Below are 16,460 nucleotides of genomic sequence, written 5' to 3' on the forward strand. Positions count from 1 at the left end.
GCTGTATTTCACCCATCCTGCCTTTCCCTCTGACCTCTGTTCTTTGCAGCTGTGTTCCCAGGGTGAGTGTCCTCTTCCACCTCACCAGAAGTTCATCACATTACCTATTTTCCCCACTTTTTTCCCCTGAGTTTCTATGGGGGGAGCTCCAGGCTGGTGACCCTTCTCCTCCCTGCTCCTCCAGCAGCCTATGCTGAGCACTCCAAGTGGGAGGAGGTGACAGTGGGGCCAACCTAAGCAGGAGGCCCCAGTTATCTTCTGCAGGCCCCTATCCCTTGGGAAGAAACTGCTCTTGTTGCAGTTGTCATCATCCAGGGAGATTTTGCAGGGAGCTCATCCACACGATGAGAGTGCCAAGCATCGCTGTGCTCTGCTGCCTTCCCTTTGTCATCCTCCTCTGCCTGACTGCAGCCTCCCCATCTCCTATTCCTTCAGCAGAGTGGGAATTTGTGAAGGAAGGAAATTATTTGCCCAAGCTGAGCCTGGCAGATCACACCATGACTCAGGAAATTCTCAAACATTAAAGATTGCATGGTGTTTGGTCCAATACTTACTTTTCAAATCTGTTACTAGATAGATGTAATAGATAACTCTGGCCAGGACACTGAGCTCTGGAAAGGAAACCCTAGTATTCTATGGGATTAAGGTCTGTTTTTTTTCTGAAATGTAAATTTAATTAAAAGGAGAAAAGGGGAGGAGAAGAAAAGAAAGTTCTCCACAATCTTAATGAAATCCAGGGAGCTCGAGCATTGCATTTTGATGGAGACAGAATAGCAATTAATTTTTTTTTTTAGGAATGTGAGGAGTCTGCTGCCAGCTTCAAGCTTAATCCTCAAATTAGTGGGAACTTCCTTAAAAACTTGGGAGGATTCTTATTTCTTGACATAAAAACAGGAGGCAAATCTGAGAAACTTTTTATACAAGTTATCAATTTTTAAGAAAGCTATTATGCAGAAAACAAGTTTACATAGATGATTAAACAGCCCTTAAATATAGTGGCTGAGTAGCAAACACAGCAGTAAATTTCAGTAATTTAGTGTGACAGAAGTGACTTAGTAGGAAGTTGAAGTTACCTGACAGTCAAATTGAAAGGCAAGTAACGTAACTGCTTATCTGAGTACTTGAGTTTTTTTGGTTTGCTTGCTTTTGTTTTTTTAAATATACCAGGCAAAAGCTATCAAAAGACAACTGGAAAAATGCGTGCTATTTGTGCTGCCTTACTGTAGAATTTTATGGGATTGTGGTAGTGTTGACTTCTTTGAAGGGAATGGAGAGTTTCAGTTCAAAAATTGACTTACTTGTATTGAACTTCTTAGTTGTAGCTGTTTTTTTTAGTAAATCAAGAAACTCTGTTAAGTTCCTAGAATGATGTGCTGCAGTAACACTGTATTTTTATTTTCAGGAGTCTGCTAGAAATGTGGGATTTTCTGTTGACTTTGCTTGTAGGCTGCCTTTCTGCTGCACTCATTGGGAGGTCTGTCTCCCACTTTTCATATCACATGTATATTAAACCTTTCATTAAGTATTGCTGACAACAGGCGGTGTCTCTTAAAGATGCAGAAGTCTTTTATATTGGCATATAAATATCTTATAAAAGATAATGATTGTAGCATTTATTTTATCAATCCTCTGTTACTTTTTGCTTGCTTTTTCTAGTTTCCTGCACATCCTGCCACAAGGCATATTCACTGATCTTACTTGCATGTTACCCATTTATGCTTGACATTGGCTTTTCCTTTAACTGTAGATTTATTTCTAAGGTTTATTACTGACATTTAAAACCTTCAGCTCACATGGACTAATCTGTGTATAGGAGTTCCTCACAGTGTGTGTTCCAGCTCCAAGCCTGGGCTAGGCAGATGATTTATCTTTGTGTGTTTCCTGACTGCCATTTTTCCATTGTGCTCATCAGGCTTTACTTGTGTCACCCCAGGTTTGTGGGTCTCCTGCCATTCGGAACTCAGCTGGTTTAAAAATTTTTGCTATATACAATAAACCCATAATTTATATTTTTTAAATTAATTTCCCATTTACGATTTTGCTGCTGTGTCTTTTGAGGCACACGTTTTTACTGTTTTGGAAAGTACATTGAATTGTGTGTCAAACATTCTGAATACATTTGAATTTATTATTAAATTCAGATTGCTACATAATTACATTGTATACGACAGAGTAAATGTAGTGTATATTGCTTTAGGAACTATGATTCTTGGTACTATAGAACTACTTTAATTCTGTAGAATTTGGTGATGGTATCTTCCAGTAACCAGGATTTCTGTTTTAGATTTATTTTGTTACTTATTTCATTATTTCATGTATTAATTTGCAGTAAAATTGCACAGCTAGTGTGAAAAGATAACTGCCTACTACTACTTTCTACACTTTTTCAGTTTATTTGATACTTTTGTATTCCATTAACCCATTTGCTTCTGGTTTGTACAGCTCTTTAATTACATTCTGCTGCAAGAGATATATTATCAGTACTATTAGAAAATAAGCCTCACCAATGTATAATCAGTTTTTAATGCAGGTTTAATGGAGACAGTGCTTCATAATTAGGGTTTTAGTGTGCATGGTTTGATTTATATGCTAACATTTCTGGGTACTGACATATTTTTCTCCTATTTTGAGCCTTAACATTTTCCATGTAAGATTTTCTTCACAAAAATAAGAAAACTAGAAATTTACTTTTAAGAAATAAAGTAGAGCTGTCTTGTAATCCTAGGTCCTAGAAAGTGAGATTTAAAGAAAATAAGATATATGGTAAAGCTTGGGAAATCCTAAGAGCTTACAGGATGAATGCTGCCAGTGTTGTCAGTTTAAGAAATTGCCTTATTTTGCCTAACTGATCTCTAAAGAATATTCATGATCTCGTTTACATGCAAAATGTTTGTCCTGAGCTTTGGGCAGAGCTAGTGTAAAGTAGGCCTGTCTTTATTAAAAGAACTCACTATCCTGGACCGTGGGGTTTTTTTAATTGAGGTTGTGAGGAGTCATGCATTATATTCTTCCCTTTCTGTCAAGGGTCTTATTGGCTCATTTTTTTTGCAGAGTGTTAATGTTGGCTGAGAATTTGAGGGAAGGTGTTGTGTGTATTCAGTTGCATAAGCAATTTTGTGAAAACAAGCATTTTTCTTGACAAAAAGTTGTAATAAACAAATCAATATGCCAGTTGCTTTATTTTTTTATGTGTGCATATAGTGCTGGTAAGTTTCTCACTTTGAATATATTATTGAAGTTTATTATTTAAGTATTATTATTTATTATATATGTAGTCCAAGCCAAATAAAAGTCTGCATTAAAGATTATTTGTGTGCAAGAAAACTGAATACATATAAGGAGATTCTTGAGCAGGTAGTTTAATTTTTTCTCTTTTCTATGGTGTGCAGGTGCTGTTCTCTTGTCCAGTGTACAAGGATTAGCAATTAATGTTGATCCAGTCCTGTATACGTGGCTTATCTACCAACCTCAGAAACGAGCTAGCAGACACATTCAGCAGGTATGTGTTTTAGGAAGTAAAAGGATGGGGAGAGGGGAAGCTTTCACTTCTATATATGCCAAGTAGTGCATTTTCCCAAGTATTTGTAGTTTGTTACTGCTTCCTTGTAGTTTGTTGCACGTACTGTTGATCTTATTTTGAATTACTTAAAATGTTACGTTGGCATATTAAAATTTTATTTTCACAACTTTTTCATTTCTAATTAAAAGAACAAAGAACATGGGTTTGTGATCTCCTTCTAGGATTATTATTTTGCAACTATTCTTAAGTAGTGAGACCTCGTAAGCCTTGAGTCTAAATAGTACATATATTTTAAAATCTGTGATGGTCTATCAAATAATTTCATAACTGGTTATAAAGTCCGCACTCTTATTCAACCCCATTTTAATAGGAGAGGAACCATAAAGTTCATAGCCTGACAGAAGTGAGTACTGTAGCAGATTCTGTATATCATGTCAAAATACATATTTGCACACTATGTGCTTGACAAAGATAGGAGAAGCTGAGGCTGGGGGTCTGCATGGTGCAGTGGTTTCCTGGACGTGTTCTTAACCCTGATTTTCATGCCACATATTCCTGACCTGAAAAGAACACTGTTTTTCCCTTAAACTAAATTTACTTATACCTGTTGTATGGCAGAATTTCCTAGAACTTAAATGTGCTATAGGTGATCAGACTGGTGGTTGATGTCACCAGTGATGTTCTGTCTCACTTATAAGTAGTCAGTTATTAAGTAGCAAATTAAAAATCTCAGTATTTTTCTCATAACTATATAACACTATACACTTCAGAGAAGTTTCATTCTGTGCTCCTGAAGTGGGAGGATAAACATGACTTATAAATATTTGTTTCTTATGTCCAAATTACCTTGTTATGTAGTAATTGTCAAACATTAATTTGAGTCCCATTAAGTTCATTCTGCACCAGCATCTGAAAAACTTCACTGTGACAGTGAAGCTTTATTATTGTTTTAATATATTTACTCTGTTTTGAAATGTATTGAGTTATTAATTCCTGCATCATAACTGGAGCAGCACATTTCCTGGTGTATGTCTTTTGCAAAACAAACCATTTATCTACTTCTTATTGTTACGTAGCCTTCCAAAATCTAATCAGTCCTACTTATCCTGCTTATTTAAAATATTTGTATAAAAGTCTCTCTTTAACATCAGTGTATTTAATCAGTTGTAAGTGCTTTCTCTTTTGATGCTGGGTGACTGGATGGATTAAGTGACTACATTGGGAAACTTGTTGGTCTCTGGTTTTGATCATCAATGGCAAAATTTTCAGCCAAATTTTTTATAAGTATTTGTTTTGTAACTCGTGTCATTACCTCATACAGCCTTCTAAATTTTTTCATCATCTACTTCAGATTAAAATTACTGTATCACAATTTTAATGTTATTAGCATTAAAAATGTCTTAGCAATTTGAAATTATTTTAAATATGATTTTAACTGTCAATGTCATACCATTTTCATTGTTAACATGACTGTGGTAATGAACTGCATGTAATAATACAAATTAAATTGTCTGTAGCAGTCATAAGAAGCTTTATTTGAAAAGACAACTATACCTGTAAAAATGATGCTTAACCACAGACTTTTTTTCTTTATATAATGCTGTAATTATACTAGAATAAGAATTCTAGTCAAAGTTAGGCCTTGTGCGTTATTTTTTGGAAAAGTTTGGCTTGTTATCATAATCTAACTAGTATAACCAAACAAAAATCCCCTGTAAAACCTTCCTAATTTTTGAACATTTAACAGCTATTAGACACAAAGCTTTCAAGCAAGAGTTATGGTCAAAATGTTATTGATTGGTAAAGCTCTTATCTTCCTCTGTTCTAACTGTCAGTCTTACACAATTGCAACCAAAAAATAAAGAAAATGCTTTCTTTAGAAGTTCTTTGTATGATTCAGAGATATTAAATATTAAGACATTTTAAGTTTTAAAACAATGCTTTTGCTCTGTCATTTTGAGTTGTAAGTTCTATCTGAAAATGCAGAGTTAGAAAGCATTTCAGTACATTTGGCCCTGTGTCCACATTAAACTCATAATGTTAATACTTGATAAAATAATTTAAATGAAAATATTAATTTATTTATCAGCACAACTATAGTGATGTAAACTTCTGCTTACATACAGGATGGGGATGGTATTGTCTGGCTCCCCACAGGAATGGGACACCTTTACATATGAACTTCTTCATTTTTGTTTGCCTTTTAACTATTTTTTCTGGGATTTTAGGTTTAGGTTTATAATGACACTTTGATAGTACATGTGTTTTATATCTGCTAAAATATTCACCATGTTTGTTCTAACAGGTTTTAACTGAGAGCATGACAAGTTAGAAATATGGATCATAATAAGCTGCATTTTTACAAAACTCATAAAATTTCCATGTCTCTTTGGCCTCAGTGACATTTATTCAGCTGGAACAGAGAGCAGTGACTGACTGCCGTGCTGGGGTGCATACAGCCCAGTGAGGATCACCCCTCTTCATTTATTACTGTTGGACTATTGCTGGGCAAAGCTCTCTTTGCACCTTGCTGCCCAGCAGCTAAGAACTGTGCAACTGGTGTGATAACCAAGGCCGTTATGTTGGTATTCAGTTTTAAAGAATATTTTAGTCTGTATGGATTGTTTTTGTAAAATGAGCTGTAAGTGTAGGGACACTCAGTGTGGGAGTAGTTTGTGCACCAGTTACTTATTTGCCTAAGCCTCTTGTGCTTCTTTAGTCTGAATGCCCTGTTGAGATGGTAAATTCTTTGTAAATGCATATGAAAGGTTAATTTGACCAGAATTTAGCAAAGATACTGCTATCGAGTGACTTCTTCTACTCATGGTGTTTCTAGCTTGTTAACAATGACTCCCAAATGAAAAGCAAAACAAGGCCAAATGTAGAGACCTTGTTTTCAGTAATTTAATATTTTATTTTGACATTTTTTGGAAGATTTTTTCTGGCGAGTCTTGTGGCAGAAAGGCCTTGTTTCTAGTAATTTTTAGGTATTCTTTAATGTTTTATTGTGACTATTTTTAAAGACTTTTTCAGCTGTGGCTTGTTTTATTTTTGTAAAACAATGCTGTTTTTCATATACTCACTCTCTTTTAAAAGCCCGTTCTTAGCTTTGCAAGATAAAAATTTGAAGAGTTTCTTTTCCTTAAGAAGAAGTCTTAGCTATACTTTGATATGGGCAGTCAGTATGAGTGATACCTTTTGCAAAAAAATTGTAAATCAGTGTGTGTTGTCTTTCTCAAACTCTCATTAAAGTAAAGCCTTTGCAACTTGTCAATACTTTTCTTACATTATTGATTTCTGTGAGCTAAAATGAGTAATTTTAGAGAAAGACTGAATAATCAAAAATATATACTCATTCATGCCTAATATATATCTCCATTGCTCATATTTCTGTCCATTTTTTTGGCTGCTCCATACATGTGCATGTGTTACTGCCTAATTTAAGGAGCATTTCAGTAACAGAGTAGATCTAAACCCAAGATGTAAGTGTCTACATTCTAAGTCATATATAGAAACAACCATTAGAACATGTCATTAGAACTTGTTGCAAGGTAGACAGGGTGGATCCTCCTTGCTGTCACAGCTCATTCTGGTAGTTTGGACAGTCTTGTAAGCAAATGTAAATATTCTTCTCTGAGCTAGATAGTGATTGCATGACATTGCTCTCAGATGTTCAGTAAACACCATGTGTTGAGCAGAACTGCCATCCATTCCCACTCCAAAGACTTTGTTGATTTTTCTTCCTGCTTGCTAGCTGCAAGCTCCTGTCCGTGTAAACATCGGTCTGCGTGCATGCAGCATCCGCCACGTGGGATAGCTGGATTCTGCACCATCTCAAGGACAGCAAGTCCTGTCTGGGCTCAAGGTTTTGAATTTGACATTTCACAAGCCAGTGGTAATATTTAGGTTCCTATCTCAGAGTATTCTTTTGCCTTTGATTTGTTATCACGGAGGTGACTGTATAGGCAGCCCTTGAATGAAAGTTACCCGCCTGTTCAGTTGTTCCAGTTTTCTGTAAAATTCATTTCTCATGCTCCCAGATCTGCCTTCAGTCTCTTCAGCATCACATTTGTGGGAAATTGTAATTCAGAAATAAAATATTTAATTATAAAAAATCCCAAGGAAAATGAAATATTAATTCACCTAAGGCAAATTAGTCCTCTTTATAGATATTTTAGGTTTAGTTAGTTGGCATGTCTCCACATAAATCAGGAAATACTTGTCCCATGGTATTTTTGGCAAGCTGTTTTTTAGCTATTACTTTTCCGAGCCCTTCTCTGATTTTAGATCTTTATCATGTCCAAAGTCATGCTGACCACATAGTATGAAGTAAAAAAAATTTAAAAACTGGTATGTGTTGATCTATTTGCATGCCAAAATTGCATATATATCTATGTGTTTTGTGTACACATACTTAACATGGTATGTAATGTGTCAGGTTATTTGTGCCAATAAAGATTAACTTTAGAAAAGGATTGCTTTTCTATAGTTTTTCAGCCACTGCTTAAAAATTTAATTACATTTGGAAGGTAGTAACTTGGAAGGTAGTAACTTTTCTTCTTTTGAAATATGTGAGGTGTTATTATTTCAGTATTCTGTATAAAATTGCTACAAAACATTATTGCATTGATAAAACTGTCAGTATTCTAGAACAAAATCTGATTTTGACTTTGTGTCAACAAAACAGTCTCATGTAAAAGCTGCTGTAGTTCCAGAACTTTGTTACATGTTCTTTATCTTCTATAACACTACCAATTAGTAACCATAAAGCTCAATCCCAAGTAGGTGTATTTGAGCTTTACCACATCCTACTTTATAGCTGGTTTATTGGATTCTTGTGCTGAGATGCTTATGATAGCACTAGCCTGCAGTGTCTCCTTTCTCATCAGATTCCCCTTCTCTTACAGCTGTGGGGCTCTTGTCATCTGCTATTTCCCAAGCCACACTTTCCTCATCAGTTTGTGGCTAAACCCCAAATCTTGATGATCCTTTTCCATCTAGTTCAACATTGATCTTTCATCTTCTGGATTCTTTTAACCAGAAATCTTCTGCCAAAACCCTGGCAAGAATGTACTGGGCGTCATCAGTGCAACACCAGGCTTGATTTCAGTGAGCAAAGATAAAACAGCTGTTTCATTGTCCAGATCAGCACTCAATATTTGGTCATAATTTTTTCCAGCTTTATCTGGCTGTGATAGCCTTGATATTTTTCACTCTTTGACTAGTAGTGTCACTTACTATATTTTACTGATCCATTTCTTCAGCGGTTCAGAAATAGATACAGATTCTTCAGGCAGTATTTCCATCCTATTGTCTTTTTGTACTGTCCTGTATTTTTTCCATTCATTCTTTAGAAATTCTTGCTTCACTTTGGCAAGTCAACGTTCTTGCAGTGTTACATCCAGAATTGCCAAATCATGGCTCAACAGTTGCTGTCATGAGAAGGCTGCAGATGGCTATGCCTCATGAAAGTTGTATCAGATAAATTGCAAAATTTTGAAAATAAGTAATGTAAAATGTCTGATGAAAGTTAAAAAAACTTCAGATTCTCTCTCTAAATGCAAGTGGGAAGTATTTCTGTGGTGTAAAGGTTGTCTCTTCAAAACTGACGGGGATTTGTGTTGTTTAACTAGAGGGTATGCCAAGGTGGGATGTTACTGTATTCCAGAAAAACTTTTTAGTGCTTTTGAAGACAAAGCTATTGACTGTACATCCAGAGGGAAGAGGAGAGATGAGATTTCTGTTTGTCATTGAAATTAGTATTTTTATATTAACTTTGCATACCACTGTTTAAATACTTGATTGTCTTACTTTAATTCACTTTTATAGTGGAAAATGGTGAAGGCGTTTGGAAGCCATTCTCCTTCAATTAAATGATTTTTCTGTTTGTTTTGGGGTTTTGTATGTGTGCACATATTGCACACTGCTTGATTCAGTGATCTGTTTTCTATTGGAGAAAATTTACAAGCACATTGCCCGCCTCACACGAATTTGTTTCCCACAGAGATTCCTAATGCAATGTGTGAGGTTTCTCATTACGCAGCTATATGGATTAAATTTTCACTCCAATATGAACAAAATTAAATTACACAAAAATTAAGATGCGTGTAATCCTAATGTCTGATCTTTAGAAAACAACTTTGTCATCTTTAAATGATAACTGTCTGCAAAATCAGTGGTAGAAATATTCTGCTTTTGCCAACTGGGATGCATCTGCAATTTACATAGCAGCTGATGTTACAGCAAAATGTTCAGAGCCAACTGTATAGCAACACTGAGGATCAAATTGGTTTTAATAATTTTGTCTTTTCTTGCTTGCATTAATAAAATAGTAACAACAAAGCCAATAGACTATTCATTTGTTCCAGAATCCATGTGGATTAATGCACATCACTCTTTTCTAATCTTAAAATAAGGATGCAGTCCTTCAAACTTTGTTTTAATGCCTACAGTTTTGTATTTTTGTATATGTCAATAGTTTCACATTTTGAGCAGTTTCTCATTTATTAATATGCTTGAGATATTCAAGCATATTAATATGCTTGAGAACAACAGTTCACAATCAGTAACAGTCAGTAGAATCTTGTATTTAAAATGTTAGGAAGAAGCACAATAATGTAGAAATACCAATACATCCTATATTTTGAAGTTTAATGAAGGTTAATAAGTGTCTTCATATCTGGCTAAAATTTTCCTGTTTCCATTAAACATTGAGATAATAATATTACTTTGATCATCAGCCAGGTTTATTCCTATGGTTTTTGGTTGGATAACAACCATGTTACTTTAAAGTTAGCTTTATTTCACTTTTTTGTTTTCATAGAGCTTTTCCTCTGACTAATGGGTCTGAAATAAAGAATTACAAGTGCAAATCTAAATATAACATTTCATTTCAATATGTTTTCAAAATATTTGTGCTCCAATCAGCGTGTCAAGTTGTCTTCCATACATTTTCAAATATGTAGTTTAAAACATGTTTCTCATGACAATGCCTTAACTATGTTAATGTGTTTTGAGTTTCAGTGGTTCACAAGGTGCTTCTTTTTTAGCAGTCTGTAGGAGCTGTTCCACTTGGTGTGTCAGTAACTCGAAAGAAAGAGGATGAGGCATCAGTTGGAAGTGCACCTTTGGCAAGGCAGCAGTCAAATCAAGCCTCTGAGTATGCCAGCAGTCCTGTCAAAACAAAAACAGTAACAGGTATGTCACTTAATTGAAACTATCCATTCTGCATTTGCAACCTCCCTCACTAACATGCCACCACAACATACCAGCACCAGCTGGGCAGGTGCTACGGAACAACTTTCAACTTTAGAGAAATTAAAACTTTTAAAATAAATATAACCAAATGTAGTATCATTTTCAAATACATGTTTATTTTTATTCTCATTTTTGTTTAGTGCTGTCTTTGAGGCCCTGATAGTCTTCTTATGTAACATTTTGTAAGATGAGATAAAGGAGATCTGCTTTCAACAGAATATCTGCTATTCACCTTCATATTCAGTCCATAATATTGTCAGACTTCACACTGTGATTAATCTCTAATTTCAGTCAGTCTGTTTACATTGCTTAAAGTGGAATCTGTGGAAGTCAAGATTTGTGCATAAACAGTTAAAATTTACTGTTTTCAAAATCACTCACCCATAGAAAGTGCATTTTTTGGCACTTCTGCTTATGGATTTCAAGAAATTATTTATTTTAGGAGTATTTTCTGACCACTTAAGAGTCTAAAGTGAAACTTCATTACCACGGATCAAGATAACATGGTTTTCTTAGAATTTGTAGTATATTTATACATATGGTACTGTCTGCAAGAAGTAAAGTAGGTGACCATTCAAAAAAAATTACTATCCAGCTGAGACTTTTAGTGATCCTTCTGAAATACACTGAAAAAATTCTCTTTTCCTTTGCATTGGTGTTTATTTCCAGATTATCATGAAGCATTTCAAGATGTTGTCTGCTGAAACTAAAATTACAGTCTTGTTCATTAATGGTAGTTAAATGCTATTTTGTGATTAAAAGTGGCTAACCCAGAAAATTTGTTTACTGAATAGTGAGTTGTCATGTTATCACTGGTAGTAAGATAGCAGATTAATTTTGAGGACTTCCATTTAACTCATAGATATCTTTAATTTTTACCATTTATCCATTTAGTTTTACAATTCAGTTATGCATTTCCTTTATTTTTGCCTGTGATGAAATGACTGTACCAAGCATTTTCTTCATCTAATTGTATTTGTCATCTGTTCTGCTTTATCAGTATCATAAATGATATGATTTGTTTCTTCTCTGTGTTAATTCTACCTGTGCCTGCAAAGCATAAAGGTCTGTCAATTGAAAAGCTTTCATTATTTTGAATATTTGACATTGAAATTCAGCTATTTGCATGAATAGACTCTAGATTAGTTTTTCTTAATTTATTTAACCAGTTTATAGAAAGTAGGCATGTAGTTCACAGAAATAGATTTGTATTTAGATTTTTGAAAACTGGTGTCCCAGTCTGGTACCTGCTCAGCATTGTAGCCCTTTTAGTTCTTCAGTGTTTGTTATTCTTCACTTCGAGTATTATCTTTTCTGATCACACCAGAATATTCTATTTAAAGAAAATATTATTGTTCAAAGTCTAGAAATGCCATGGATGGCAGTTTTGCTTTTTTGGGGCATTTTTTGTGCGTGTGAGAAAGAATGAAATGAAATTTATAAAGTATAAAAAAAGTCATAAAAGCAAAAGTGGGGTTTCTGTGCATCTCAGCCTCTTCCACCTTTTTAGTTTGAATTCAATATCAAGTTTTGTTTTCAGTTACACATTGCTGCAAAAATGGAAAGTTCATTTTTATCTGCCACTTACCTTAGTCATTCAGTTTATTTAATAAGTTTAGCCTAGATGCTGAGGGTTTTTTGAAATTCAATAGGTATTTGGCTTCTCTGCAAACAACTTTGCAGCGTGGAGTTCGATACCGTGAAATGAGAAGTGACGGTGGTAATTCTCTCAAGAAATAACACCAATTAAGAATTTTCTTTTTTGAATTAGAGGCAGTCTTCTAAGGAAGAGACTATTAAATTTGTTTTCATTAATTTTCAACTGTTAAAATTGTTTAAAAATACTACTATTTTTTCCAAATGAAGCTATAAATACATATCAGAGGGTCTACTGGGTTTATTTTTAAGAGGCAGTGTGCCTGACACTACTGCATTTAAGGACAGCCTGTTGTCATGGTTTAGCCCCAGAAAAGCAGCCACTCACTCACTTCCCCAGTAACAGGACAGTGGAGAGACGTGGAAGGGTAAAAGCTGGAAAACACGTGGGTTGAGATAAAGAACATTATATAGGGAAACCAAAAGTCACACATGCGGGCAAAGCAAAACAAGGAATTAATTCACTGTTTTCCATGGGCAGAGAGGGAGGTGTTCAGCTGTCTCCAGGAGAGCTGAGCCCCATCAGGTGCAACAGTTACCTGGGAAGATGAACTCCATCACTCCACACATCCCCTCTTCCTGCTTCTCCCAACCTTAATTACTGAGCATGATGCCACATGGTCTGGAATATCCCTTTGGTCAGTTTGGGTCACAAGTCCTGGCTCTGTCTCCTCCCAGCCTCCCATGCACCCCCAACTTCCTCACCTGAGTGGCAGTTGGAAAAGCAGAAAAGGTCTTGGCTCTGTGTAAACTCTGCTCAGCAACAGCAAAAACATCTCTATATTATCAACCCTATCTGTGTTCAGCACAAATTCAAAACACAGCCCTGTACTAGCCACTGCGAAGAAAATTAGTTTAACCCCACCCTAGATAAGCACACTTATATTTTAAAATGTTTATGTATTTCTTATACTCTGGAGATAAAATGATGGGTATAATAGCTTAAATATTTGATATTTATGTGCAAAAATTGTGAGTAAAAATATAAAATTAATGTCCAAGAGCAAATGGCTCATATAGTAATAAAATTGACTAAAGAGATGCTCTCTGTCTGCTTCAGTGGACCACACAGATTTCCCTTATTTAAAAAGAGCCGTGTCCTACTGCAGTGCTGTGCAAGTTTGTTCTGTGTATAATCTCCTGAAATTTCATGTGATGTTGGAATGTTTTCCTTTATAGTTTTCTTAAGCCAGGTTTGTGAAAACTGGCTTTGTACTGGAAAATTCAGGGGACAGTAGACTAACACACATAAGCTAACACATATTTTGTGCCACCAAAATAAAAGGTCTCTGATTACAAAGCCACCAGTTACAGATGTTAGAAAAGGTTAGATAGATGCAAATTTGAAAGGTGAAATCTCATTCTCAGAGAAGTTTCAGTGTATTCTTTCTTTGAAAATTTGTTTCTTTACATCAGCATGATGTGTTGGAACATGATGAATGAGTGACCATAGTTTATTAAACTAAAAACAGAGTGCTTGTGATTCTTCTTTCTAATTTTTCTGGGTCCCTCACTCCCACCATCTTTCACTTTATTTCTTCTCTTTTAATTTCACCTACATTCTGTTTGAGTTTTCTTTCATTATTTCTGCCACCTTTTTACAGCAGGAATACCACACTGACTATTGATCTAGATGTCTAATGTTACCAATTCTACAAAAGCATTCTAGGTAAAGAGGCAGTAAGCCTTGTATACCTCATTTTTATTCAACATCAAAGGCTTAGAACACATATTCTAAGTTGTAAGAAAACTGAGATCTTACATTGATAAGCATGGTCTTTGCATATTAAAAGTGATTTTATCTTAAAATTATGCTTTTCAGGTGATGTTTTTGAATTAATTCTTTTCAAGTCTAGCATGATCTCAGCAGTCAATAGCTTGAGAACTGCTGTGAACCAACCCTATGTACTAAATCAATGCAGTTTGTAATCACACGATGCAGGTGTGAAATTATTTCAAACACTGGGTTCAGTTTATTAGTTAATGGCTGCTGACACCTTGCCAAAAATGAAACATGGGAAAAGTGCAAAACTACTATCTATATGGTATCTGTCTCTGAAAATCCAGGGTTTCTGTTCTGAAGTCCCAAATTGTAGGTATTTATAAATCTCCTTAACAGAGGCTTCACATCCAGAATAAGATAATAGAATATATGGTTTGAATCTGATATGATCTGGCTGTGAACAAGGAAGGGGATAAAGAATATGGAAAAGAAAAGGTTACGTCTGTTTTTCTGTCCACCCACTTCTCCCATTCTCAGCAGTTCAGCAGTTTTATGTTTGTTCAGTGATTCACATACCTGTAGCAGTGCATAGAGGCAGAGCTGTCATGTTGGATAGAGGCAAAATGATTGCTGTATTTGTGTGTAATTCTGTAATACATGTTACATACTTATGCAGGAAGACAGTATGGAGTAGTATGAAGACAGTGCAGTAGATGAACAGGGCAATCTTTGAAAGATATCTTGGGCACACTATTGAATAATGACTTAAGGCCAAGTGTCTGTTTACACACATTCAAGATTTGTGCTTGTTCATTATGAAAATAATCTGTAATTTTCTTTCATATTTATAAAATTATTATAATTATTTTCACTGTGTTTGAAAAATGTAGCATTTTCCATGATCAAAGATGAAATTGGGTGTGGGGGTTTTGTGGTTTGGATTTTTTACTGCCTCCTGGTGAGGTCTTTTTTATAGTCATGACAGTGAAATATAATTTCACTAGCATCTACCAGGATCTGACATTTATCAGTTTGGAAGCAACCATGATATTGCAGACATAAATTTAACACTGTCTTATGAGGTGTAATCCAATGACTATGGCATCTAATTTTTCAATAACAGTGGGAAAGTAGCCTTACACATGCTCTTAGTGTGAAGGGGGCCTTTAATGAAAGAAGCTACTTTGGAGAGGCTGAAAAGATAATTAATTTTTTGTCACTCAGAATCCTGAAAGTTGTCTTTTCTTATAGTCAAGAGAAGGTGTAGGTAAATGGAATTTAATGTATCTTCCAAGAAGACATGAACTTTCTGATTGGAGTAAGCTCCATAACCTGTTATGAAAGCAGATGAAAACTGAATGCTTTGTCCCCTGACTGAACATACACTTGTAAAACAAAATTTTGCTGATCCCTGTTATGCAACAGTGAGTTGTTTGCTCATGGTACAGGTGGTGACTGCATTTCAGCCCTGTCACAAGTATACATCAGGCCTGCAAAAGCAGGCAGTTGTTTTTCATTGCTATGACTAGCACCTGGCTTTTCCATTTCATTTTCTGGTGGACTGATTGGAAGAGCATTTGCAAAAGAGAATTAAACAGTGGTGGGTTTGGGGCAACATTTTTCATAGACCAGGTCTGCATTTTACATGGCAAACTGGTCTTTTAGTTCCACCACAAATTCAGTATCAGCTCCAGGTTCAAAGCTGAGAAGAGAATTCAGCCTTGTTTCATTCTGCAGGAAGTCTAGGTGTGTTGCGTAGGAGTATGTGCATATGGAGAGAAATAAAGGCTATAAAAGCATTGCATTTTAGAAAAATCTCTTGTGTTTTGAAACACTAATACTTTGTTCTTTGGAATTATGTTCTTAAAGATAAATAAAGAGTTTGAAAGCTTTAAAAATGCTGTTACCCCTAGTTTACTATTTGTATTTCAAGTAGATGGAGAATGGTGTCATAAATAGAAAATTGAGAGCTCATGTCTTAGATAGACTTTATGTTTTCTGTTCTGTATAAATCACCTGAATTCTGATAAGGACAGAGCTCCTTTGCCAATTTCTTGCTGGTTTACCCTGCTTACTTGTTTTCCCAGAACTTGTTGAAACATAGTATCTTTGAACTATTTACCCTTTTGAATTTGACCAGCAAATACCTAAGGAGTTACAAGACAGGCACATGAATTGCATGCATATGCAGAGAATATAGGCTTACATAAGCCTTTTTTCCATAGGAAACCAGGCAAAGAAAGATCCCCCATCTTTTCTTTCAATCACTTCTTAACATTTGACAGTATAGATATAATAAAACTT

At 35.2% G+C, this 16,460-nt stretch overlaps 1 protein-coding gene across 4 annotated transcripts in view; it reads left to right on the forward strand.

Moving 5' to 3' along the window:
• The window catches only part of VPS13B (vacuolar protein sorting 13 homolog B), a 426,576-nt gene that overhangs the window by 189,697 nt on the left and 220,419 nt on the right, over positions 1-16,460 (forward strand). For 3 of the 4 annotated variants that reach the window (XM_030266479.4, XM_002198879.7, XM_030266480.4), the window contains exons 20-21: positions 3,390-3,499; positions 10,570-10,717. In XM_030266479.4, the coding sequence (XP_030122339.4) occupies positions 3,390-3,499; positions 10,570-10,717 (258 nt within the window). The remainder of the gene's footprint in view (positions 1-3,389; positions 3,500-10,569; positions 10,718-16,460) is intronic. The other variant, XM_030266481.4, reaches the window with a different exon arrangement.

The sequence above is a fragment of the Taeniopygia guttata genome, chromosome 2 (assembly GCF_048771995.1).
Source record: "Taeniopygia guttata chromosome 2, bTaeGut7.mat, whole genome shotgun sequence".
NCBI classification, from domain to species: Eukaryota; Metazoa; Chordata; class Aves; order Passeriformes; family Estrildidae; genus Taeniopygia; species Taeniopygia guttata.